Source organism: Cygnus olor, chromosome 10 (genome assembly GCF_009769625.2).
Source record: "Cygnus olor isolate bCygOlo1 chromosome 10, bCygOlo1.pri.v2, whole genome shotgun sequence".
NCBI lineage: Eukaryota > Metazoa > Chordata > Aves > Anseriformes > Anatidae > Cygnus > Cygnus olor.
The window spans coordinates 19,587,637-19,613,925 of NC_049178.1; the positions used below are offsets into that span (position 1 = coordinate 19,587,637).

Below are 26,289 nucleotides of genomic sequence, written 5' to 3' on the forward strand. Positions count from 1 at the left end.
CTTCTTAATCTCTTTGATTAGTTATTTCACATGAAACGAAATGAGTTCTTTTTCTATATTGTGAATTTTACATGGTTTCTTTCTGCTTCATATCAAGTCATTTAATCTCTTTGTATGAAATGCTCATTAACTTCGTAAAATAACATTCTGGTGCTTTATATATATATATATATATACACACATATATAAACTTTGTGTGTGTGTGTGTGTGTGTATGCAACAGCTTCAAAGAAAATTCAATTGCACTTTATTATCAGTGCCAAGAAGTTGAAATTAACAGGTGATTAAACACTGAAAATATTTTGAGCATTTCCTTTTGCCAGGAATAGAAAATTTAAGTAGAAAATAAAAATACAAACGCCGCCTTAAGACGGCACAATAATGTATCACTGACACAGTTGACTTAAGTTAGACACATCATTGTTTTTGAGGCCAATTTAACTGAGTATAATTCCTACATTTAATGTATATAATAATCTCACCATTAAGCTAACATTTAAGACATTGTTTTGCAGAGGTCACTATTAGACGAGGATACTTCATTAATGAATGTGTAACTAAAACCCCAAAGCTGGATTTTGAGATTCCCTGTTACAGAGTTGAGGCTGTGGCATCTTGGTCTGGTGTATTGTTACACTAATCAAATAATGGATTCCCTTGAAGTTTAACAATCAATTCCTTTCTCTTTCTAACATCACAACCCGTGCGTCAAGTAAAGCACTAGCATGTGAAAGGTTAGGTTTTAGTGTGGTAAGAGTGACAGACATGTCCTACATGAAATGAAGAGAAAACCAGCTGTAAACTGTAACTTTCCACTAGTAGAAAAAGGATGCAAATGGACAGACAGTAAGAATGATAAGGATTTAACCTGTTTCTGGAAAACAGGCCTTGGAAATGCACAAAATGATTAAATCTGCTTTACTTAGAAATGGAAACCCAGATCTAATTTCCATATGGCTTAATATACCCACCCAGCAGATCTGCACACACTGACATTGGGTGAAGACCTTGCTCGCTAACTTTTAAGAGCTGTAACCATATCCACTACTTCCACGTAATCACAGGCTGATCATCCCTTCCATTGTTTGCAGAAGCTTGAAAATAAAATGTCTCTAGTTATCGATTTGCTACTTCTTTTTCATTTAGCAATTATTGATTGCTGTTTATGTGTGTGTGTTTCTTGTTGAGTAGAAATTAACACTGAAAACTTCTTGGAATTCACTGCATTCGTACCTACTTGGCATTCCTGGGGGAAATTTGCTATCACAATCATTGTACCTGGGCTTTTCAAAAATTTTTTTTTTTTTTTTCCTCCTCCAATCTCTTAGCCGCAAAGAATTTATATATTCAAAATCTTTTTATTTATTTATTTATTTATTGCTATTATTGGCACTTGTCTGGGACAGAAAATGGGGTTGTCACAGAGCTGAGTTCACAGACTTATTTCAGATAATACTACATTTTTAAGGTTTTGGTTCTTATGCCTACATTACAAACAGAAAACTCCTAGGGATGTGGGGCATTTCTTTTTTCTTATGACTATATGGAAGAGAAACTCGGGATTACCACTAAAATTGCTGTGTGTGCATGGGAAGCCAACTCTGAGACATATGCTGATCTGTAATTTGAGAAAAATATGAATGGATTAGTCTACTGGGGCCATGTGTAGGGACTGGATGAATGAAAATTTATGAGGTAGAGATGAGACATTGTTTGAACCATATTATATCCAGATCTTATGGTTTTCCTACTTTGGTGCTATCAGCTCCAAAAGCAATCGAAATCACAAGCCAAGTACACATTTTCCATGAGACTAGATTGTAGTTCTGAACCTTCAAATAATGAAAATAGATTCTTCTTATTTATCTTGTGTTCATTTTTCATCCTTCAGAATTCCCCTTTTCTATATTCTGTCATCAAATATTAAGGTTAGACTTCAAACAAACAAATAAAACAAAAAAAAAATCAAAGTGAAAAGCAACTTTTAATTCACATGGAATTACATGGTTTCAGAAACTGCAGAGAAAACTGCACCTAATATTTCCAGATTTGTGCTAATAATTGCATTAGTTGACAATATACTTATCACAGTTACCATTCAGACAGAAATAAAGCTCTCTGTCTTCTGCGTAGGTAAGAGGGGAGTAAGGGAGTGATTTCTGAATACAGAGGTAGAATTCAGACCAACAGGACACCAGCAGCCCACACTTCTCTGGGTCTTTCTGCTTCCCTAGATCTGTGTAAGGTCTGTCTGGAGGTGACAATACTTGTCCTAGTATGGCAGCTTAAAGAGGAAACTGTCTAAAGTCCTATCAGCTTTGCAGCAGGAGGTAAATCTATAGAAGTTAATCCTAACCTCTACGCCTTTACTTTTATGAGTTTGATTTTTAGACCCTTTTAGGATTTTAGCAGTAGGATTTTTTTCGCCTGTGTGGCATAATACTACGGTATTGTGTCCTTTGTTCAATATTAATATATGTTTTATTGTTCTACTCTAATTACATTCTCTTTGTTAAAGGGGCAATATGTTTTCCTCTGACAGATCCTGCATCTCGTTGTTACTGGATCTTGGTTATTCTCTGCCATTGTTATTAATAATTTGTAGCAATTGAATTGGTATTAGACTATTACTCTGCTAAATCACTTTTGTTGCTAATTAAGGCACTATCTGTGATATTGTTTAGCTCCAAACGCCATGCTCCTGCTATAATTACCTGAAAGTCATTCGTTTCTACTTATGTAAGTCAGGTCTTTTAATCAAGCCTCCTGTGAGCTTTGCCATGGTGTGAGCTGCCGTCAGTAGGAATGAAATGTTCTCATGGACAAAGATATTTTTGTAATGACAAATGTACCTTTCACTGTACTCCTGGAAGGCCTTAGAAATAGAATAATTGTACTTGATGGCTCCAAACTGGGCACAAAAGAAGAAGGAGGGTTTTGAGGGAAAAGTGAAAGATCGCTGAAGCAATCCAGCTATTCAAGATACCAGCAAAGAAAGTCACCATTGCTTTAAAATGTCTTCTCTTCACAATATACTTGTATGTAAGATCAGATCTATCGTACTGTGTTCTTGAGATAATATTTTCTCTGAATAGGCAACATCACTTCATTATTTCCCTGGGGACTTCATTCACTTTTGCTCCCAAGCAGAAGACACAAAATGGCTGCCCTTAGGCCATTAGTGGGAGCTCACATTAATGGCTAGGGGACTTACTGATGTATGTCTAAAGTAAGCATGACTCCCTTTTAGTGATAGCACATCTGGCATAATCTGTATATTTCAAACATTTTAAATAGATCCATGAAAGTCAAAACCTAGTGTGTAGTTCATCCTGAAGTTATTTTGCCTGAGTATAAAATGATAGCGGATAGTCATAGTGAAATCAGTGTGCGAGGGCTGTTCCTTACCCCCACACACACACTATACATGTGCACACCAGTGCCATAGTTAGGTAGAATTTGATTTCTGCATCTTCATTAGTTCATTTCTATTTCTGATGTGAGCAGACAGAACCAAGAAGGCTGCAGTACTGGCAGTTTTTCAAGCAGTGACAGGCTGGACTGAAGTCACATCTCACCTGCTGGCAGTGTCACCCTGAGCACCCTTGTCTTGCTGCCAGCGCCTGCTCAAAGGAGCATTCAAAGGCAAAGGATGGCTCATGCTGTTAGCAGCTTCACCTTTCTTTTATCTCTTTATCTCTTTATTTTTTGTATGGGGATTTTTGTGGGAGATGTTCTGTCTCCTTTCCCATCCCAGCTCCAGCAGCCACCTCGTATCTTGCAGAGAAAGGCTGAGGTAGGCAGGGGCACGTCACTACAAAGCTTTGGTTCATGGTCAGTTATTTTCACACATCCATTTCGTGCCTATGGGTATATTGTTTACAGCTGGATTTCCTTAAAAACTGATGCAAAGCTCATTATCATTTGAGATAAAAAAGAAAACAGGAGCATGTTATAAAATCAGAGAACAGACCTTGTCCTTTGGCTTCCTCTTTGCTGAATTGCTGTGTGCTCTTGGACAGATTTTTGTTTATATTGCTTCACTGCCTCAGCAGACATCCAGGCTGCCATTCCTCCCAAACTGCAGCTTTGTCTCCATCTAATAGACCATGCACCGAACTCACCCTGGAAAATGGCTTTGTGGCTTAGAGTAAAATCTATCAAAACTTTGACTCACGTGCTTAGATGGCCTTCCCACCAACACAGGAGTGGTTAACGGAACACAGTTTCTTCATCTTCTAATAATGTCTCACTTCATACACTTACACCAAATAGATTTTGATGATTGATTACTGTTCTTACAGCTTATATATATATATATATATATATATAAAATTATACTGGAACAGCCAATGTGAAAAAACCTGCAGGGGTTAATCTCTGCTAACATCTTGTTGAGCACTAAACTAATCAGATTCATAGTTCACTCATATTAGTCTAAAGCTACTGAAATCACTGACAGGATAGTGCACCAAATCAGAATATAACATTATAACTTCAACTGCTGTTTCTAATTAGATTTATTCTACTTTACACTGAATGTAGTAGAAATAAAAGAGTTTTCTCTACATCTTTCTTGTAAACATTTGTGGTATTCCAAAAGAGAAATTGTTTGCTCCAGGCCAGAGAAAATGTAGTTGTCTATGCAATAGATATTGAATTCATATTTGTCTGACAAGTGACCTTATCAGCCATGACTTGTCATCTTCTAATTAGTGTACATTTATTTTTTTTCACTAAATCAACCCCCAGCCTCTCCTAAAGATAAACGGATGTTATACAAAATTGTGTGCAGTGTTGCAATTAAAATGGTGGTGTACATGTACGCCACAAATTTGCCTTAAAGGAAGGTACATCTCTGTAATATATCAATCTGCCTATGAAGCTGATAGGCAGTCTAAGACTAACCGCAGAATGCTGAAATTTTACTGTGAGAGCCAAGGACTAGGAACAACTCCATATTATTAAAAATATTTCAAAGTATAGAAAGCAAACAACAAACCAGGTTTTGTTATTAATCCTGGATGTTTGCTTTTAAAACAAATCAGAAATAAATATTCCTCATAAAGTCTGAATCCACATGAAGTTCATCTGGATGGCAAGTTCATTTTTGTTTCCATATGTATTTTCAAGATTTTCTATGACAATGTTTAAATTCCCAGATGTTGAAGGATTTATCTTCACAAGATCTCTGAGTGTGTTTTGTAGTGATATTTACTTTTACAAAGCCTCCTCAATTCAAAAGCATTAAATTGGCTAAAGTAGGTAAGAAAAAAAGGATGAAACTCAGCTATTTGTCAGCTACATGACAGTATCAAAAAGACCTTTTCTCTGCCAAAACAAACCTTTACATATTAAATGCAATGTAGAATTGCATCAACTGTCAATGCTTACCGCTGCTGTCACCTCCAAAGTAACTTTCAGGCACTGGCTCCCAAGGAGATGAAGCATTTTGGGAGAGAACTGAGCTCAGATTTTCAGTCTGACAAAGCAGCACTGGTGCCTCTGAGCTACTCCAGGTGACTTGTGAAAGCTAAGATCTCTGCTCGGTCAGCACTGTCAAAATCGATAATTTCTGGAGATGTACAGAATTAAAACTTTAGGAGCTGGGTAAGCTTTCATATAAATAGCCTGCATGTCTACAACTTTTAAGCAGGTCCAGGAACAGATAGCTGCAGATTAAAAGACATGAAAATTTGAATTTAATTCCTTTGCAAGTTAAATGCCCATGTCCTTAGACACCTTTAAATGTTACAAATTATCCGTGTTTTACAAGATAAAGAAACTGACCTGACAGTTAAGCATCTAACACCTGTGTGACAAAAAGACTGAAACTCTGGAAACAGAATCCAGCCTGATTCACATTTTTTTTCCCTTAAGACAACATATCCTTACTCTTTTAACTAAAAAAAACCATTAAGAGATGATTTGAAAAATCAGCTGAAATTCATATTTTTTTAAAGAAACTTAACCTGAGTTAAGATTTCTTGTCTCAGTCTGATATATATAAAATACTGTACTGTGCATAAACATGGCTAATTTATGGGGAGAAGATGAGAAAAGAGCACTTTGTCAGCCCAAAATTGGATGTTCACTGCAGGCCAAAATAATAAACCAACAATATTTTATAATGAACTGACATTTGACTAAAATGTCTAAACAGTTTTTGAGATAATGGGGATGTGAAAACACTACCAAGCAGGCAATAAGTGCTTTGAAACAAAATGTTTTACATTCCATTGGTAGCAAATATTGAGGAGCGGAAACCTGTAGCACTCTGCTTTGTTCCTTTAAAACTCTGCACTCCAAACCTACCTAAATTAGACCAGGATCTATCATTGATTATGTCATTCCCCAGAAATATGGCCTTCAGACTGTTTGTCATAACTCCATTGGTGATACTACACCGCAGACGTATTAAGTATCAGCCCAGATGATACAATTTTCCAGCTCCTACAAGCCAAACAAATATGTTCTCTGCCTTCTGGGACAAACGTGCCTGCAGATGGATGACACCGGGCTGTGATGTATGGGCTGAAGCTCTGCAACCCCTCGTGGACTTTTACGGTGCCTTTCCACCAGTACGATCAAGGCCCTTACATTTACAGAACAGACAGTCGTTCAAATACCTAAACCCCACTGAAATCAGAGGATCAATTCAAGTTTGTCTTAGCAGCCTGAAACTCTCCACTCTCTCTATCTCTTCTGATGTTCTGTTTGATAATATTTTAACTCTGTGTTATTTAATGCATTTTGTTTTTCTGTCTCTGTGTTTCATAGATGCTGTGATTCTTCGATTCTATGAAATGCAGAGACAGACAAACAAAAAGCATGTTGTCTTTGCATTTATTACATGTAAATGCTCGTGGTACGCCTGTACTGTAAGCCCTGCCCACCCCTGTGCCATGCAGCTGTGAGGAGCAGAGGAGTGCTCTCCTTCCTTTGGCACGTTACAGAATCAAACCGCTTTCCTTTTTTCACATCTGCTTCAGTTTGAATTTCACCACTGGCATAGATGAGATGACTAATCCGATTTCTGTCTATGTAGAGAGTCCTCTTGCAGTCCTTTCTGCACATCTACTTTTTCCCTGAATAGTTGTCATTTAATGCCCCGTTATCTTAGATGGCACTCATTTAGTGGTTTATTAAGCAGTAATTTAGCAGCCTGTTATCAATTCCTGCTGTAGCTAGGAAAAATATGCAGTCCAAGTATGCAAGATTTGTGCAGAATTACAGCATTTTTGTGATTTTTGGATTAGAGAAAAATTACAGAGAAGTAATACATATGAAATGTTTTGCCTGCATTTCATTATTGTCCCTCCATGAAAGCTCCCATCAGGCTGCTCAGAATGGAGATTGCCCTATCTCTATTTCTGCCTCCAGTCCAAGCAATGACATTGTGCAAAATTGTGCAGGACTCCATGGAGTGAGTTAAGCAAAAGGAGGTCCTAAGCCTGGATTGGGTTTTCTGCTTGTGTTCTGACCTTTCTGGAAGGTTTCCAGGTAGGGAGAAGGCATGAGGCTTAGATTAGTTTTTGTGAGCTTAGTGAAAGGAGAGGGAAAATGGGGCGTTTAAATGAAAGTATAGGCAAGGGTAGAAACCAAAATGTGCCCTAGGCGTTAATTACAGTAGTGTCGAGGGATCTGTGTAAATCACAGCAGGAAAAAAATTGGTTTTGCAAAACAATGTTGATGATAACAAAGACAAAGTCTTGATTTGAAATTACAGCTTTCAAGTTCTGGATAAAATAGAAACATTTTCTTTGTTAATCATTCCTGTTTCTTAAAATTGCCGGATTACAACAAGTACTTAAAGTAGAGGTAAAAGGAGGCAAGAATGAGGATAAAGAGATGCCAGCCAGCTAAACTGGCAATGACAATCAAGTAGATACCAGAGAAGTGTAGATATAGATGTATTTTTTTATAGAAAATCTGTTCTGGTTTTGTTTTCCCTCTGGAAACATAAGCATCGGAGACACCAGAGGACAAATCATACAAACTGTCCCCAAGTGGCAATTCATCCCACGCTCCACAGGCTCTTCTTTGGAGTGAGTGCCTTGGGAAGAATGAACAGAGACCCCTAGAAAAACTGTATGTTGGATTCCTCTCTTTGCAACATCATAGCATTGAAACAAAGACTAAGTCATCAGAAAGGGAAATGGACTGCCTGAATGGTGTAATGGAAGGCCTCTCCACCTTATCGTTTTCCCCCGGGTTTTTCAGCCTGCTGGTATCATCAGCGACATTTCCCCCCACCCACTCCTGACTCCCAAGCACAGCAGCTGTCATCTTGGCCCTGCCTGCTGAGCCCTCCCCTCCTGTCTCTGCTCCAAAGGAGAGTTTCAGTGCAGCCCTATCAGCCTGCATACTTTTTCTCCATTCAGTTGTGTTTTGTTTTGCTATTTATGCTGTCATTTTACTGAGAATAGATTGGAAAAAAAGGTCATTTTTTACTTGAGTGGAAAAGAACAGTAATTTGACAGTAAGACATTCCTGGCTTGCCATACATCAGAAGTGTTGATATTAGCCCCTTTAAAACAGACACTAGGGACAAAAATTGTCTGAGAACTCAATTGCTAGCTATTACTTTCCAAAACATGAGCATTTACAAAGTTTACAATGTTTCTTGCTTCTGCTAAATTTTAGGATGCCGTTACTGAAATGGCTTTAACTTCATTTGTGTTTGCTCAGAGAAAGATCATCATGAAGATATTAAATAGTCACAAAAGATGATGGCTTCAAATAGTGTCTTTTGGCTGATCTATAATCATTTGCTTTGGCAATTTTATTCAAGAACATTAGCACTGATCGCTTATGCTGTGTTCCTAATTATTTCTGAAATATTGTGCTGTTGTTCATGCTGAAATGCATAACGAGCAAAGCAGTAGGTTAGTTTGAAATGCAATGTTCTAACTGGTTTTTAATCAATGAGTGATAATGATAGCTTGTGTTTTGACTTTTACTGTTTAATTGCCAGTAATAAAGCAGAACTTTGTTGATGATATTTAACAGAGTTCAGTTTCATTTATCTCCATTTATTCTATTTATTGTAAAAGTGCCTAAGAGCTTTCAGTACTTGACACAATAACAAAATATACAGTGCAAATTATTTTTAGATTGTCCAATATTTTCCACAACAGAAGGTTATGATACCCTTTTGTGGGCAACTATTACACTTCACTGTTTTCAGCAGGTGTTCAAAATCCAGTATGTGTCTAACAGTGCAGGTATGTTCCATGAAATCCCAAGATTTTTTCTGAGGTAGACTTTTTACACCTTCTGCTGCTTATGATACTTAGTTTTTGTTTTGTTTTGTTTTGTTTTGCAGAATGCTAAACCAATAATAATTAAATAAAAATTTTCTAAGGGTAAGCCAGATCTGCAAGTACACAAGAAAGTACATATAATCAAAACAGTCATATAGGCTCAAATCAAAAGTGCATCCAACCTATCGCATGGCAGTCAGAGAAAAGGAGACACCTAAAGAAGAGTGAAAGAGCAGGGCTGATATATAGCTGGAATACCGTATTGCATACTCCTCTACTTTTACACTACATACAAAGCCCAAAGCAGAGCAGAAATAGAATGATTTTTTCTGTTCAGAATAGTGGACAGAAAGCAAAATCCCCTCTGAGCGGAGAAGTGTTCATGGAAATATAAAGGGCTAGGAAGTAAAGCAAGGAGATATTTCTGCTTGACCCCTGAGTTTCTTGACTGGCTAATAATCAATTTTGCAATAGACAGTACCTGATATTTGGCCAGGAAAGACCATTTTTTACGTTTAATTTTAAGTTCCAAATTTAGTTTCAATCTACTAAAGGAGTGTCAATACTGTGACAACAAGCATATGAAAATCAGTCAGTCAACCCAATATATATGAAAATAATACCCTGTTTGATTAATCTGGTTTAAATCAGGATCGTCCTTCAGTTTAAAAAAGTTATAAATGTCTCTTGCATTCCTCTTAATCTTGTCTGGCCTGACATTATCTTAATTGCTTAAGATGATTTTTTCCCAGGATTTTATTCCCAAATTATCAATCATCTGTGAACAAGAAGGGAGTGGCAGTCTGGGATTTCATTATCAAATCTTCCTATATCCTAAAGATTTTTGCCATGGTGGTAATTTGGTCTACAAAAATAAATTCTCTCAACATGACTTTCTTTTATTATCTTCATGATCTCTATTATTTTTAAGTATTATTCTGGAAGATAAACCTTTCTATCTACATGCAAAATCATTTCTGATGTCAAGTTATTACAGCTAGTTTCTGCTTTATTCATGCCTGTTATTTAAGCCTTAGTGGGAAAAGCTAACATCTATGAAGCAGCCATTTCATTCCAATTATTCAAAGTAAATAAGCAAAATTTAAATAGCATGTACACACAGCTTAAACATCCACCTGCAATTTAAGACCCCTATAATGGTGATTGTATCAAGGTTTCTACAAGGTCTGGGACTCATAATAATGGAAAAAAAAAAAAAAAAAAAAACCAACTACTTCACATTACAACGTTTCCTATTGAACATAAATGGGAATTACAAAGCGTACCCTCTGGAAACAAAAGAGGAATCGTTGTTTGCTTTAGTACTTTCAAACTATTTGCAAACTAGCCCTTTTCATCATTTCTTTTTCATTGCAATAAGGCTGGATTTTTGCTACTGAGTTTTGCCTGAAAATAATGCAGCTGTCATTGATATCCAATAGCTATTGTACATAGTTTTTGAGCACCAAAATATTTAGTAAACCAATTATCATTTACTATACATTATACAGCCAATATGAATAGAAGAGCGGAAAGATGTTCTTAACAGATCTCTTCCCACTTTCCTTACAGTGTAGATTTGTGTGTGTGAGGATTTTCTTGTAAGGATGTATATGTACTATACATCTATATATGCAAATAAGTATGAATAAATACATGTTACATAGTACAGTCTTAGAAGACTGAGAACAAATGGGGTTTCTGTTGCTTGTATTCTGTTCATTAGGGGTTGATCCAATGCTCACTGAAGTTTATGAAACGCTTTCACTGACTTGAAAGCACTTTGACTCATAAGTTGACTCTCTAAATAGGGAAAAGAAGAAACTTGATGAGGCATGAAAATATATCTACTGCCAGCTATAAAAATGTTAGCCAAACTTAACACCCATCAAGATGCTGAATATTTTCTATACTGAAATTACAGTCTTGCTGGGAAAAAAAAATAAATAAATAAATAAAAAGGAAAAAAAAGTCCTTATAAATTCAATTATACTTGATTTGTATTTTTCCAACAGATTACCCAAGTTTTCTGCCATCAAGTGGGAAGAGGGGTGCCACAAAAGATTTGTGTAAATGTCCTTGGAGGTTTAAAGGCTCGGTTGTCCCAGAAATTTCAGGCTAGCCAAGAATGTGGAGGGGGCAGCAAGCAGGGTAATAAAGCATTTCATCCTAAGTCCATGACAAGCAGGGTAATAAAGCATTTCATCCTAAGTCCATGAAACCAGTCATACAGTTTATCCTAACACAGAAAAAATGAGAAGAGAGATACAGGGCTATTCCTTCCCTGAGGCTTCATCAGGATCTAGAGGAAGAAGGTGGTGGAACAATTCATTTTTGTCTCTATCTGTCTCCAGAGTCACTGGATGGGAGCATAGTGATGCAAGGCAAGGTGCTTAATGAAAAGACTGAAATGAGTCTGAAATAGATCTTAAAGGTTGGAAGAATTTTTCACAAAGCTTTTTTTTTTTTTTTTTTTAATTTTCCTTTCCCCGTTTTAAGTATAAGAACTCTGTAGCTTGCCAAGTTGTTATGTACTCTTCCAAGTTACTACTTCACTCTGTCCCTGTTTCTACTGTGCAACTATTAAAAGTTGCAAATGGCGTTTTGGAGTCATCACATAAAAAAACAGAGCTGACCAACACCAGCAGTGGTAAAAATTATCTGAGCTTGATTAATCAGCGTCCTCTTAAGACAGTAAAGCACAGTTACATTTTACACACACAGACACACAAACAGTTACAGAAGAACAAAGTGCTGGATTTATTTAACTGGCAGGATATTAAATGATATAGCTGTTATCTTTTCCTGTATTGTAAATTATTGAATTAAGCCTTCAGTCAGTTTGGCAACAGTGCCAAATGAATATTACAGCAGTACAATGCAGCAAACAGTATCTGTCATCAAATCTAGGCCTCACTTATAACTGAAATTACAGTGAACAAAATGCTTGTGCAGTAGATTGGAAAAGGTTCGTTATTATTTATTCATTTTGCCTAGTAACACAAAAACTAATGAAATTTCATTGAGAAGAGTGCACGTCAAGATTACTATACATCATAAAGACACATCCCTCTAACTTCTCTGTGGATATTTGTCTCTGTAATTAGATGTCTGTTCCACAATAGTTCTGTATCTGAAGGACATGGCCAAGTTCGTGACATAAAACAAATCACCTGCACAAATGAAAAGGCTTCCTTTATCTTGTCTATATCTTGCACAATAGCACAAAAGCCTTCAGAAAATCTTTCCATAAAGACCATGAAGTCACGCACAGTTAGCGATTCTAACATTGTTACTTACACATTTTTTTAAAAATAAAATATCACATTATTAATATAGTTCACACATTGGTGTATTTATAGTCCCTATACCTATTCAAGGCATGGTATTTTTACACATAACTTCACAATGAATTGTTTGTAAATCTGTGTTGATCTTTAGCCAAAAGTGTAAATTAGTGAAGCTCCATTGAATGCTATCCAGTGTGCACAGCTTATGAGCAATTTTCTGACACTGCAGCTTGAACTTTGGGACTGGAGTCCCTCGGGAATATTTTGATTTTGTACTGAATGAAACTAATATCACATAAATCCAAGGTTAGAGTTTGATTGTAATATTCAATATGATATTATGAGAGACATCAAATTCTGGCATTCAGATATCTATCATTAATTATTTTGAAATTAGAATGTGTGTATCTGCTAGACCAAAACACAGATGTATAGTAAATTCACTGATACCCAATTATATTCACAGAAAGTTAGCTTTAAGAGTTGGAGCAATACTTGATAATATAACAGAACTATAAAAAAATGTTTGAAGCATCAGATTGTGATGAAAACTATTGTCAATATGTATATTTAATTGGAAAAGGCTCATAATTCAAGAATATGATCATTTTTGCATAATAGCTATTACATGTGAAATATTACACCTAATTTTACATATAAGGCTTAGGCAATCTTGACATCTGGGTATAGTAGTAACTAATGCCATATTTTACATATTTATTCTTTGTTTTTATACCGAAGTACCTCAGGAAAATGCACAGTGTATAGCCTGCGTAGCCTCTGATCACCCTACCTACAACACCATACAAACTTTAAATATAAGGAAATATTTTGGAATATTTGAATAGTTTTTCAAAGAATAAAGTTGGGAGGGTACAGAATTGTTCTTCTTGAAGATATTTAACTTTTCTCTGCCATTTGCCAGGGCTGTGTGTCTCATTTCACCTGCTTACACTCACTATTTTTTGAATGTACCGCCAGCCTACTGAGGCTGTATCCCAGATGAAAGGGATGCCTTGCACTGTTGACTGTCATCTTATAGACAGCTGGTATATAACAGCTGGGCTTAAGCACCAAGTTTCAATTCATTACCAAGAGTTTTTCAGACTTCAGTAGGGCCAGGACTTCACCCCATGTCCCACCCCGACGCCTACCTTTCTCACCACATCAGAGACAGCTAAGTGTCTGTCTGGTTTGGGTGTCTGATGACAGAGACAATGTAGAATTTCACCACTACTCCCAATTTGACTTTTTCAATAGAAGCTGAAACTTGAAAGGAGCCCAGTGTCTCCAGAGCTCTGTACATCAGTGTCTGAAGGGAGAAAACACATGAAAGTTGAAGGCCCTTTGGGAAAATCCTACAGGTTTTAGGTTGCTTCTGCCTGCTCAGACCTATAACATCTCTTCTAATCTCCCTTTCTCTATATAAGTCTCCTGGTTCACTCTCTGATTAAGAACTGAATGAGAGGGTGAGGAGGGATGCCTGCCTCCCATTGCTGATAATACTGACAGGCTCTTCTCCTTTTTCCAGAATGCTTTCATGGACCTTTTCTCTTTCTCACTTCTTTTCCCATCTTCTCTTTCACTGTTAATATCTTATTCATCGCACTGATGTGTGTTACTCGAAGTCCATACTTTCCTGCTAGCAAACAGCATTGCATCCATTACCTCTCATTCTGTACCAGTCATGCTCCTTAAAGTCCTTGAGCTAGCTGATCCAGGCTTTGGGTGAGGAAAATAATCATTCCATTCAGCTTCTGTCAAGATTTAATCAAAAGCCCCAGTGTTATTTGCAGAGAAAGACTCAATCACATTTAAAAATCTGTGGGCTCTATAAATTCCCCCCTCTTCAAGTTAAAATTTACTGGTGTCTTAAGTTGTGAAGAAAACTAAACAGATTTTGAAGTCATTCGTATTTTTTCATATTTTTTTCTACTTATGCTGTCACTACAAGGAGGAGGTCTCTAACTCACCTGCCCCATCCTTTTTGCTAGAACTGACAGGTGTTTTACTATGAAGCTGATTTAAAAGAGGCCTTTTAATCAGGTGTCAGCTTTGGCCCATAAAGTCATATTAATGTTTTGGATCAGATATGAGGCTCTATCTAAGGCACATTAAGAAAGATTCATTAGAAACTCACTACCCCTGGAATTTACAGCCTTCCTGGAACTTAATAGCCTGGATAAATTTATCCTTATCTGGTTTGCTTATGTGAATTATAGCAGTTTTGCATTTAGAATCTTTTTAGAGTGCAGGTTTTATCATTATTCTCATCTCTTTTTTCTTATGAAAGAACACACTAATATGCTAGATATATATCTGCCTAGGCAGCAGCAAACCCCTTTGTGCCTATTGCATGACTCCAAGTGAGGAAAGAACAGCCCTGGTTCGTCACTTTCTTGGGATTCTTCTGGCTGTCTCTTCTACAGCACTCAGAACAAAGGACTCCTAATCTCTGATTAGCTCCACAGAGCATCATGGCAACTGAAATCACAGGAATTGAAAATGCTGTACACTTTGGAGATCTAAGACCAACAGAACTGGACATTTCTGGTTCTTAACCAATAAAGACTCTTGAGTTTGTCTACTTGGAGCTGATTCAAACAGAAAAAAAAAAAAAAAAGTCCAACAAAAAGTCCAACATGGTGTTTTTTTATTATTTATTTTACAAATGCAGCATAATGTCTTCTGGGACACTTTCAGTTTCACCAAGCAAAAGCTGTCCAATACTACTGGTCAGTTCTGGACAAGAATAATTGTCCACTTCAATGGTTTGCAACACTGGTCAACCAAGTTATTTATATGTATCCTATAGAGTGGGACACTGCCTGCCTGAGCTGCACTCTGGCTGTATTGCCTGGTATCTCCAGTTGAGAAAATGCATCATAAGAAACTAATTGTGAAGCCAGTCAGTGTCATACAGCAGGAAAGAACAGTGAATATTATTTGGGTAAAATTAAGTTGATTAAGTGTGGGTTCTGGAAGTGTATTGCATTCTCCATGTCTGTGTGAGACAGTGCATAAGCACTTTAGTATTTATTGTGACTGACCCAAAATTCTTTGATTACATTTGATGTAACTATCATAGCCCAGTATAACTAACCACTGCCCATAAAGCAATGAGAGGAAAGCACTATGATATCCTCTGTTGATACGTAATTATGAAAAAATAGGCTTCCTCCTCTTCTGCTGGTTATGTTAATCCCCACATTGGCCAAAGACAATATCACATAATGAATAAAGGAATGTTGTTTCATTTTCATAGTTTAGATTTGAATTCAGACTGGCATAATTATGGTCTTTATGGAGATCAAACTGATTGGATATCATAAAGAAATACATTTCATAATAAGAGTTTATATTTGCCTTCAAGCACCATGCTGAGGACACAAACACAAGTTTTATGTATGGAAATGATACATTTAATCAAATATTCATATTCCAATTGATTTTTTTTAATATATGAATTATTTAATTCTTAACAAAAGCAAAGAGTACTAAGATGTATTTGTCATACATATCTCTGGATAAATCATTGTGACTTGTTGTGAATCTGGAGAATGAGGGAGAAATATATGGCCTTTCTCTACACCAAATGCAAAAGGATGCATCAGGAAATTAGAAATGACCAGTCTGACCTTTCATATAAATAAGAGATGGACTCACAGTCTACCATTGGCTGTAAAAGTGCATATCATTTCTCACAAACATCACAAACATGATGGTATTCTCTGTTGCAGATCAGGCAGCAAGAAAAGGATATTAAAGAAAAAACAAAATGATAGCATGACGCCCCCTTTACTAAAAGTCATGGACAATATCTTTGTGAGAGTGGCTGCAACATAACTACCATAGAGGAGCTGTTAGGATACATATAAACACCTATGTCCTTATTAGAACTCATAATGGGAATTTAATTCCAGATTTATCAAAATATTTACACTTTTATCAGCTAAAATAGGGATTTTCATATATACCAGGTAACTCATCACAGTTAATTTCAGTCCCATATAGCTAGATCAATTTTGAAAATGGAACAAAGATCCCAAAGTCATTTCATTGTTTTATAAAAGCTTTTCACTGGTTGTTGTGGGAATGTAACAAGAACAGGCTAAGAAAATTAACCCAGAAGGGAAGAAAACTCATACGAAAGAAAAGTCAAAGGATCATTTGTAGAAACAGCAAAAAAAGATCTCTCAAAATTTTTCAAGAGAGTAAAAATAACAGAAAAAGAGACCTTTAACTATATCCAGCCACCATCTCTGAGAGTAGCTCTGCCTCACACCTCATGGTTTGCTGAACAAATTGTCTTCTTCCCAGCTCCACAAAATTATACTTCCATGAGAAGTATAAGAAATTCTGGTTTGCTTTACAACCATTTTTTTGTAAAATCATGAAATAGAAGAAAAATAATTTGGGGTCTGGAATCAATTCTGGGAGATGTCTCATCTTTCTGATGAAACTGTTGGCACTATAAGATATGAACTATTTATTTTTCCTACAGCATCTTGCTCTATGACTAAAGACCCCTGGCAGAACAAGAATATAAAGAATAAAACAATTATGAATTTAAACTCTAGATCGAGCTAAGGGCTGAAATATATGCTTATCTTTCGGTATTTCAGTAAACCCACCAAAAGCAAACAGTTAAGGCAATATCAAGTCTTGAATATAGTTGAGTTACAGCTTCTTTTATTGGGTTTCCTTCATATTCTCTGAGATTTTCACCTGTCTGCAGTAGTTATGGATAAGTCAAGAAATATTTGGAGCCTACTCTAAGTCTGCATATAGCCTGCAAAGTTCAGCAGTATGAAAAAGTTATGGAAATTGATACTTTTTATGTGATTTACTGTATTTTATGCTCTGTTATGTCACTTATAACATCACATATAATATTCAGCCAGGTTTAATATTGTACCTTCAAGCCACTAGCTCATCTCAGCTGTTTTACTAGCCTGACTTTATATCCTAAACTGAAAGGATGTATTTTCGTTTTCCGATATGTCCACGCTATTTCTGTAACACAAGATATTCTTAAAATGAGATGTGTCTATCCAAACAGCTATTGTGGTATAAAACAAATCAATCTTTTTGGACTGCTACTTTGAATTTTACTCCAATTCTCTTGAAGGCTATTTCTCACAGGTATCGCTCATGAAATAACACAACTGGGCTGACTTTCTGAGTTTCTGAAGGATACGCAGTGTGAGCTGGGTAACAGACATGTAGGAGTAGGCATCTCCATTAAGATACACACAAAACATTACGGTTATAAGGTGCCATCTTTAAAAAGGCTTCTGGTCAAAAAAGCCTAAGTATAAAAAAAAAAATTATTTGATCATCTATATCTAAAGTTCTACCAGATGTTCTTTGCTTTAGATCCAGCAAAGTAGAAAAGTTTGACTACATTCATCAGTAGAAAACAATTTTACTCATAGAAAGATGGGGTTCCGATTTTTTCAGGTTTAGCTGAAAATATTTCAGAAATGAAATGGATATTAAAAAAAAATATATATTTTTTAAATAAAATATAAAATATTATATTCTTATGACTTCAGATGAGTCAAATTATTCATGCAGTTCCAGGAAAAACATCAGAAAAACATTAAATGTCACAAAAAGATGGGAGCAGACAACAGTGCTGACCTGGCTTTTTTCAAATTTAGAAGAGGTAGATTGGAGTGGTTGAAAAGTACAAAAGCACATGAATATGTATACAGCTGACAGCCGATAAAAAGGATCTGAGTTTTGAAGTGCATTGTGTGCAGTCACTTATGGCCCTGAAGAAAGCACTTGGGTCGGTGTGGTGCCAGTGGCTGGAGCTGACCTGGCTGGGGTGAAGCTGGGGGAACTGCCTGGGGGCACAAGCTGAGTTAATGCATCAGGATGGCTGATTCTCTTCAGGGATGCAGGAAGACACTCTGCTGGTGTCAGCTGAACAAGACCTGTTTGCAGCAGCTGAGAAAATCCTCTAGGAGTTACAGAGCTATAGAGCAAGAAGGTTGTACTTGGCAATCCATGCCTGAAATGAAGACAGAAGGTGGGGTGAAATAGTGACCCTCAGGAAGTGTGTTGTACCTTCCTTCTCTCATTACAGATGAGCAGATAAAATAGGTGAATAAAACCAGACACAATTACTGCCAACATACAGCTACTAATTTTTGGGTTCATGTCTCTTCTTCCCAGCTACCTGCGTCACTCTACTGGAAACTTTCTGGATCTCTTGAATTTCTGCACAATATGTGAGAAATGGAGTATGGTTCACTTGCTAAGCTTTATAGAAAGCTCTGAGAGTATTTATTTTTTCTGTCACTACTATTCCGTGACAAATCATTTCATCTCCATGAAAGTTTTTCTGCAAGAACCTCTGAGACTGAGGAAAGAAATGGGTCTTGCCCCAGACCACATGTCTGTTGTGCCCTTGTGTTTTCAAGCTCTAATTAGACTCTGTGCATCACCAGGGGGAATATGCTCTAGTGAAAATACGTGATGAATTTTCAAGCTTTATTTTATGCTACCACTCTTTAAATAGAGAATATATATATATATGTAAACCTGAAACCAAGCCAGCCAAAGTACACAAGAACAATATTAAACCAAGGCAGGTGAAAGGCCAAAGAAGAAGGAAATGATCAATTTCCTTAGCTTGTGACGTGACCTTCTGGACCCACCACCAGAAAGAGAGGCCAACTGGCAAAGGAAAGGAAAGCCTAGGACCAGAAGGCTGCCACAATGTGCCTCCTGGTCTAGAAGCTATTTGCTGGTCAGCAGGAGGTGCTCACTATCTCTCATGCTATTTGCTCTCAGAGGCCATAGGGAAATATCTACATTGCCAGACTTTTAAAAGACAAACAGTCTGTCTTTCAACGGGTGACATGAGGATGACACATCCACTTCACCAGGTGATCAGGGAGGTACAAACTCCAAAAACACAAAGCCACAACACTGTCCTTTTCTGCTTCCAGTCACAATCTAAACCACAAGTATGAGGTAGACAGGGGAGATTTAATAGATGGCCATATAATTTCTGTACTAGACATGCAAAGAAGCTAGTCTTCACTGTCACTTGCTTAATAAATCACCAACACCTGGGATATGTGATTTTATTATCATTCGGGTTTGAAATATTTTCTACTTAATAGCAGAATGTCTGGAGGTGGACTCTGTGCTGAATATACAAGCAGACCTTAACTTCTGACCAAAAGAAAAAGATACTAAAGGACACTTCTACGTATAAGGACATGCTAAAGATGCCTAATACCTTAAATTATTGTTTTTCTTTTTCAGGGGAAGAAACTCTACATGGTCCTATTTTTATCCAAGAGCCACATGATATGACTTATTCCATGGGCTCAGCAAATCCAGAAATCCTACTGAACTGTACAGCTAAAGGATATCCACTCCCTTACTACAGGTAAAGTCAACTTTTGAAAAGTCCCATCTGGCTGTAAATCTTTTAACAGTTTTATCTGGTCATAGAAGGTCATGTGTACCTCAGTGTGTGGCAAGTGCTCATGGCAAGAGTGACAGTAGCTAGAAGGTGTGGTTCCACTTCTAGGCTTTGGGGCTGGGTTTGTTTCTTTTCCTCATTGATTCCCCACATCAAGAAACATACAGCCAGCAGCCCAGGGGAAAAACTCTTGTCTCTAGTGTTTTCAAGTTACTGAAATGGGAGTACAGTACTATTAGGACCCCAAATTTGTTACTTCCAGGAGAGAGAGAGAATCTTTTGATGGCCTGCAGGCCAGGTGTAATAGGTGATGTAATGAGAAGAAGATGCTGCAGCTGAGGTTGCATATAGTACTGGTCACTTGCACATAAAACTGAAATAAGTTCACGTTCATTGTTTTTATTTCAAAAATAAAATCTCTCCCTATACATTAAATTACATAGGTATGACATCACAGCATTTGAAGCCTGCTTGTTAGAAATCTGAGATGAGGAAGAAAATAGTGAAAATTTAAAAGCGACATGAGTATAGAGAATTTGAGGAATGAAGGAAAAATATTTTTGCTAGTCTATAGTTAAGAAAATTGACACAGCAGAAGAAAGCACATCACTGAAAATTGTCCCCATAGTATTTTAAAACCTACAAAATTACTTCTGAATCCACAGAACAGCTGTGAAAAATGGAAAAATGGAGATGCTGTGCATCTGTATTTGCTAAAACTTTCTGTACATCTATAAATGCTAGGAAAGCAAAAGAGCAACATCCTTGCCCATTTCTAATTCTAAGATTTCATGTATATATTTATAGTGTTTATCTAAAGAAACAGCAAGGCACAACTCTGATAACTAGCTTACAACACTCTGCAGGCTCACTTAATAAAACCTCAGTACACAGGAATGTTTGCTTATTGAATAACTATGGAGTCATCTTTTAAAATGCAGCTTGTTGCACCAAGGATTTGGAAACCTGAGTCTAATAAGAGGAAAAGCTGTACATCTAGGAAAAAAAAAAAAAAAAAAAAAAAAAAAAAAGACAGTGCTTTCTTCAAAAAAGAAAGGTCTGGGAAAAGGAAAGTGAAAAACAAGAAGTCATTCAGGCAAGATATGAAAAAAAAAAAGAAAAAGAAAAAAAAAGTGTCCTACCAAATACTTAGACAGCATTTCTTCAGTAGTTTTTAATTGCTCACACAATTCCTCTGTACAGTACCACTGCTAATTATGAACTTGGCTTTTGTGCTTCATGTATTAATATTTTTCCAAATATTCTGCCAGTAGAGAAATGCTTTATCTTCTTTTCACAACGTAACTTCTATTTATATGAGTAGAAATCCTCACGCAGATCCCATCCCATTCATTCTTGCAGTTTTCAACATGAACATCCATGGTTTCATGTCATCCATGTGTTTCATACCCAGTTATGAATAGCTTCCTCAATGACCTGTAAAAGTTATTAATTCATGTATTCCACCCATGGACTCCACACATTCACAAAGAGTAGTAACAGTAGATTTCATTAGGCATGAGAGCTATGAAATCTCCTCCCATCAGGCATCCAATATTCCTATCTTCCCTTCCACTTTCTTATGCTTTCTTACTGTCCATTAACTAGATTCACTTTTTCTTTGCCCTATAAGGACATTTTGCAACACCTCAGTTACTCTAGTAAGACCAGATCAACATCTGGGGATGTATCCTGAACCATCTAGGTTAATTAGAAGTTATCATACCATCACTGCTGCTGTTACAAGTTGGGAGTTTTTCACCATGACTTTAAAGGAACAGGAAGCCTTCAGCATATTTCTTTGATTTCAGTAGTCAGTTTTATCAGATAAGAATTGAGCCCATATATTTAAAGTTCCAACAATTTTAGATAAATCAAGCGCAGTATGAAATTTTAATAATATCCTTTGCTGAGTGATGGAAAAGAACTGCAAGGATTATAGTAAGGCATTTCTTTGATTCATAACTACAGAATTGCTACAATAGGAATAAGATCATACCCAAGCTAATTTGCTATTTAGCACCTTTTTGCATAAATAAATATGCTGATTAGAATCTTTAATTTAAAGAAAAATGCTTAGCATTTCCTGAATAATCTTATTTTTTATGTACTGTATTACATTCTTCTTAAAGTCTCATTAAAGATAGTAGTGACCTTTTGCAACTTGATTTCAAAATTCTGTGCATCTGGCAAGAACAATACAAGAATTGTATAGGATTGAAACAGGCATAATGATGAAGTGACAAAAAATGAGAGACACTGATTTCCTCTGCTGGAAGTAACAGAGAACATAGATCTGATTACAATTGGAACAAAAATAAAGATAGAGAAATATCTCTAAAATCTGTGCATATGTTGGGAAATCTAGATAAATATCCTGTTAAATACCATCATAATAATCTACTTTCTCGTCTTCTGTACAGTCAAATTTTTTTGTAATATCAGGTACATCATTTCTACTCTTTCACTGTGTGATAGTGGTGGTAAATACAACTTTTCAAATTATATTTATAAGTAATAAATTTTATTTTTCTTCCTAAATGCTATTCATGAGCATATCACTGTTCCACATTTTCTTTCCATTAAGTCATTCCAAGTCATTCAGTTTAATAGTTTAATATAGCTAGCCTTCCTCCACACTGAAAAAAAAAAAAAAAAAAAGAAAAAAAAAAAGGAAAAAAAAAGGCACCTGGAGCTTGTCAAGCAAGTGTTTTCTGCAGTATTTTGACATTTCTTATTCAGTCCCATTCAGTCTCAGGTGTTAGTTCTAATTCATCGCATTTTTTTCTGAACTTAAGTTCAGTGTTCTGAATAATCATGTAAGCTAATATTTCATGCAAGTTTGAAATCAATGTTTTAGTTTTTTTCCCCTCAAACTCTACAGAGAGCAGTCAATTGCACAAATGAAGATATCCAGGGACAGCATAAGTGTTATTCATTATAGAACAACATTTTAATATTTCAGCATAACTTAGAAAGATGCAGTAAAATAAGATAAAGAAATATAAATTTAATCCAAATCAAAGTACCACTCAACATAACTGTAGCAGTCAAATAAAAGTGAAGGGAACAGAGGCACAAAATCTACAATAATTGCTAATGTCATAAAATATGTTTATAAAAATTGTATACAATTTTTGAGTCATTCCCCATAATTCCAAAAATACTTTTATCTTATTCATATCCTTGAAAAAACAGTGACAATCCTTCAATACCAAGTATACCAAGAATGGTATACTTGTTCACTAAAATGCTGCCCCTTGACTCATTGCAGATTCTGCTTCAAAAATGAAGTATAACTAAAAATCCTTCAACCTCTGTTGTCTTGTTCAGAGTCAATAGTTTTAAAACTTTCTATTATCTGCCAGGCTTCTATGCAAACAGTAAAAAATAAATAAAAAAAATCAACTGTGTCTCAGAAGACTTGGCAGGACACGTTCTTTTAGAATGTAAATAACTTAAGAAACATGGAACACTTAATGAAATCTTAAAAAAAAAAACATATTTTTTTATAGCAGCACCCTGAGAAGATAATTCATAGAATCATGTGTGCATATATCCATGCTATACATGTCTTTTTATTTTATTTCTATATGATTTTATGCAAACTAAGATTGGGTACAGTCAATTTTTTTTTTTACATTTATGACTTATTTTTTCATACTGGTTCTCTAAGATACACAATTGAAAAATACACATAAAATCCAGTTAGTAATGAGTTATGCAGAATTAGGGGTAAGTGCGGGAATAAATAAGAGGTGACGAATACCTTTATGACTCTTGGGGAGGATGCTGCTGAAGTTTCAGGATAGGCAAAGAACAAGGTAGTTGGAGCAGGGTGGAGGAGAAGGAGAAGGAGATTGCAACCTTACCCAAAGCTCATTGAAGTACATTGAAGAGAAGTACAGGTAATTCTAAAATTCAGTTATGATGGAATTCTCTAAGAAAACAGGGCAGTGTAAGCGAGACAGTCAGTCTGGAGATTGGTCCTACCTCACTTCATATGTGCCGTTCAAAGTCAAGACTCTCGAGATCCTCATACTCCAGGGATCTTGGTCATTGCTTGCTTATTGTAGAAACTCTCTTTATTTGGAAAAATGAAGGAAAACAACAAGCAGAGTCTTTTAAGCCCATGTAGAGGGATTTTCCTTTATTAAGTTCTATTCTTGATGATCCTTCTTAATTTCCAAAAACCCCTGATGTGCTTGCCTCTCCCTTATTTGTACCAGCGAGAATTCTACTTGAAATGATCAGGTTGGAAATTATCACTCCATTGTTCTTAAGGAGAGAATGAGCTATGCCTCCCAAGTGTCAATCAGTCTTAGGTAAATATTTCTTCTTTTAAGTAGAGCTCCACTAAGCATTAAAATAATAATTTGAAGGATCTGAATTAACAATCCCCATAGAGATTACTCTATCAAAGGGGGATTTCCACCTCAATAAAAATCTGATTTAGATATCAGTTTTTATTGATTTGCTCAAAACAACCATGCAGAATGATCAGAAGAAATTTATGGGGTGGTTCAAACCAATCAAACATTGTTCATTTTATTTTGTTTGTTTTGTTTTGATGAAAGCAACTTTTCTTCCTTCCAGTGGCTTACATTTGCTGGGATATTGTGAGAAAGGAAAAAGTCTTCTCCTCTGTATCATACAAAAAGTAATTCAAAATTAGGGAAGGAAACAAGTAAGAACTTCCTGCTATGATGACTGATACAAAATCATGACACAGCCATGCATGCTTTGTCATACTTCCAGAATTTTACATGTAGAGCTAGCGAAAGCACTTCTCTTTCAGCAGGAAATTCTACTAGTCCTAAATGTATCTTAATTTAAAGGCAAGCAAAACAGATTAATGAAATATTGCATTTGAATATTTGCATGTTGTCTCAGTGGAATCTTTTACTAATTCCTTAATTTCTTCAACATGCCTACTTTTTTTTTTTTTTTTTTTTAATATACTAAAACTGATGGACCTTGACATTTCATTTCCAAAACAGTCACATCTTCTGAAATAAAAGGCTTCCTTTTTCTAAAGAGTTCCTATGGAACATTACTCTTTTCCAGATTCATTAATCATAGAAATGGGACTCACTTAATTATAGCTACTTGTCCATTACATAGCATTGTACAGTACCCTTACAGATGTGATTACAAATTTCCTGGTTAATTATTCATTTCTCAGAAAACATAATCTTACATCAAAAAAAAAGATTTTCTTTCCTACCGAAATGTCAGAGATCACAGGTAACCAAATTTATCTCATTGAAACAAATTTCGTACTCTGAAGTTCAGTATTACCTCTGTGTTCACCTGTTATTTTGTAGTAAAGCCCTGGTTTGCAAGTTGGATGTCTTGTGCCCATACGTTTTTCCTACAAAGTAGCATTCCAGGCTGAGGACTCTCTTCAGCTCTGCTGCATTTACTTGAACACGGGTCAGTATGTACGTGGTAGCATCTGGATCATGGTCTAGAAGAAATTATACTCAGAGAGAACAAGGGAAGTTTAAACACCAGAGATATCTCTGGGCATACAGCTTGATAATCAATATATGTGAAATTAAGCATATTGACATTTCTCATACAAGCCTCAAGAATATTTATTATCTGCAAATATTTCTAATATTTCACCATTTTTATGAGTGTTATGTGCTTTTGCCTTCTTTGACTGTCTTTAGCTAGGTCAATATTTTTTCAGTTTGAAAACACAATAGATGTTCATTATATTATTATTTTTTTTCACAATTGTTTTATAAGATGTTACCCAAAAGACAGATTCCATAAATTGCAGTTGCATTGTAAATACACATTACTCACATATTCATGTTCATTAACAAATTCTACTCCTCCTTTTCTGCTTGGAGACAAAGATGATTTGAATAGCAAATCACAATAGTATAAGTATTAGGAAATCGTATTTATTCTTACATAAGTGGAGCTGAAATGATTTGACTGCAGTGTTTGCTAGAAGTAAGTTCCCAATAAGTCCAGTATCAAATATTTAACATAATCCAGTGGCTTGGAAGAATGTTTTTATACCATTATATTCAAATATATAGGCAAAGTATAATGGAATAAATTGGCAGTGAAAATTTTAAGAGAGGACAAGAGAAAACAGACCACCTATTGCTTGGGATCTTTAAATCTCAATAGGACTGGGAAGTTCCCACGTATAAGCCTCCAAAGCTTTTAATTCAATGAGGAATTTATTAGGAACACTTTATGACTGGTGTTGTACAGAAAAAGATTTTAAAGCAAAAAGAACATGATAAACTATTCTATT

At 35.9% G+C, this 26,289-nt stretch overlaps 1 protein-coding gene across 6 annotated transcripts in view; it reads left to right on the forward strand.

Moving 5' to 3' along the window:
* CNTN6 (contactin 6) overlaps window positions 1-26,289 on the forward strand; it is a 143,617-nt gene that overhangs the window by 34,991 nt on the left and 82,337 nt on the right. For 5 of the 6 annotated variants that reach the window (XM_040568941.1, XM_040568939.1, XM_040568937.1 and 2 more), the window contains exon 3: window positions 19,844-19,970. In XM_040568941.1, the coding sequence (XP_040424875.1) occupies window positions 19,844-19,970 (127 nt within the window). Of the gene's footprint in view, window positions 1-19,843; window positions 19,971-26,289 lie in introns of those variants that run through there. The other variant, XM_040568942.1, reaches the window with a different exon arrangement.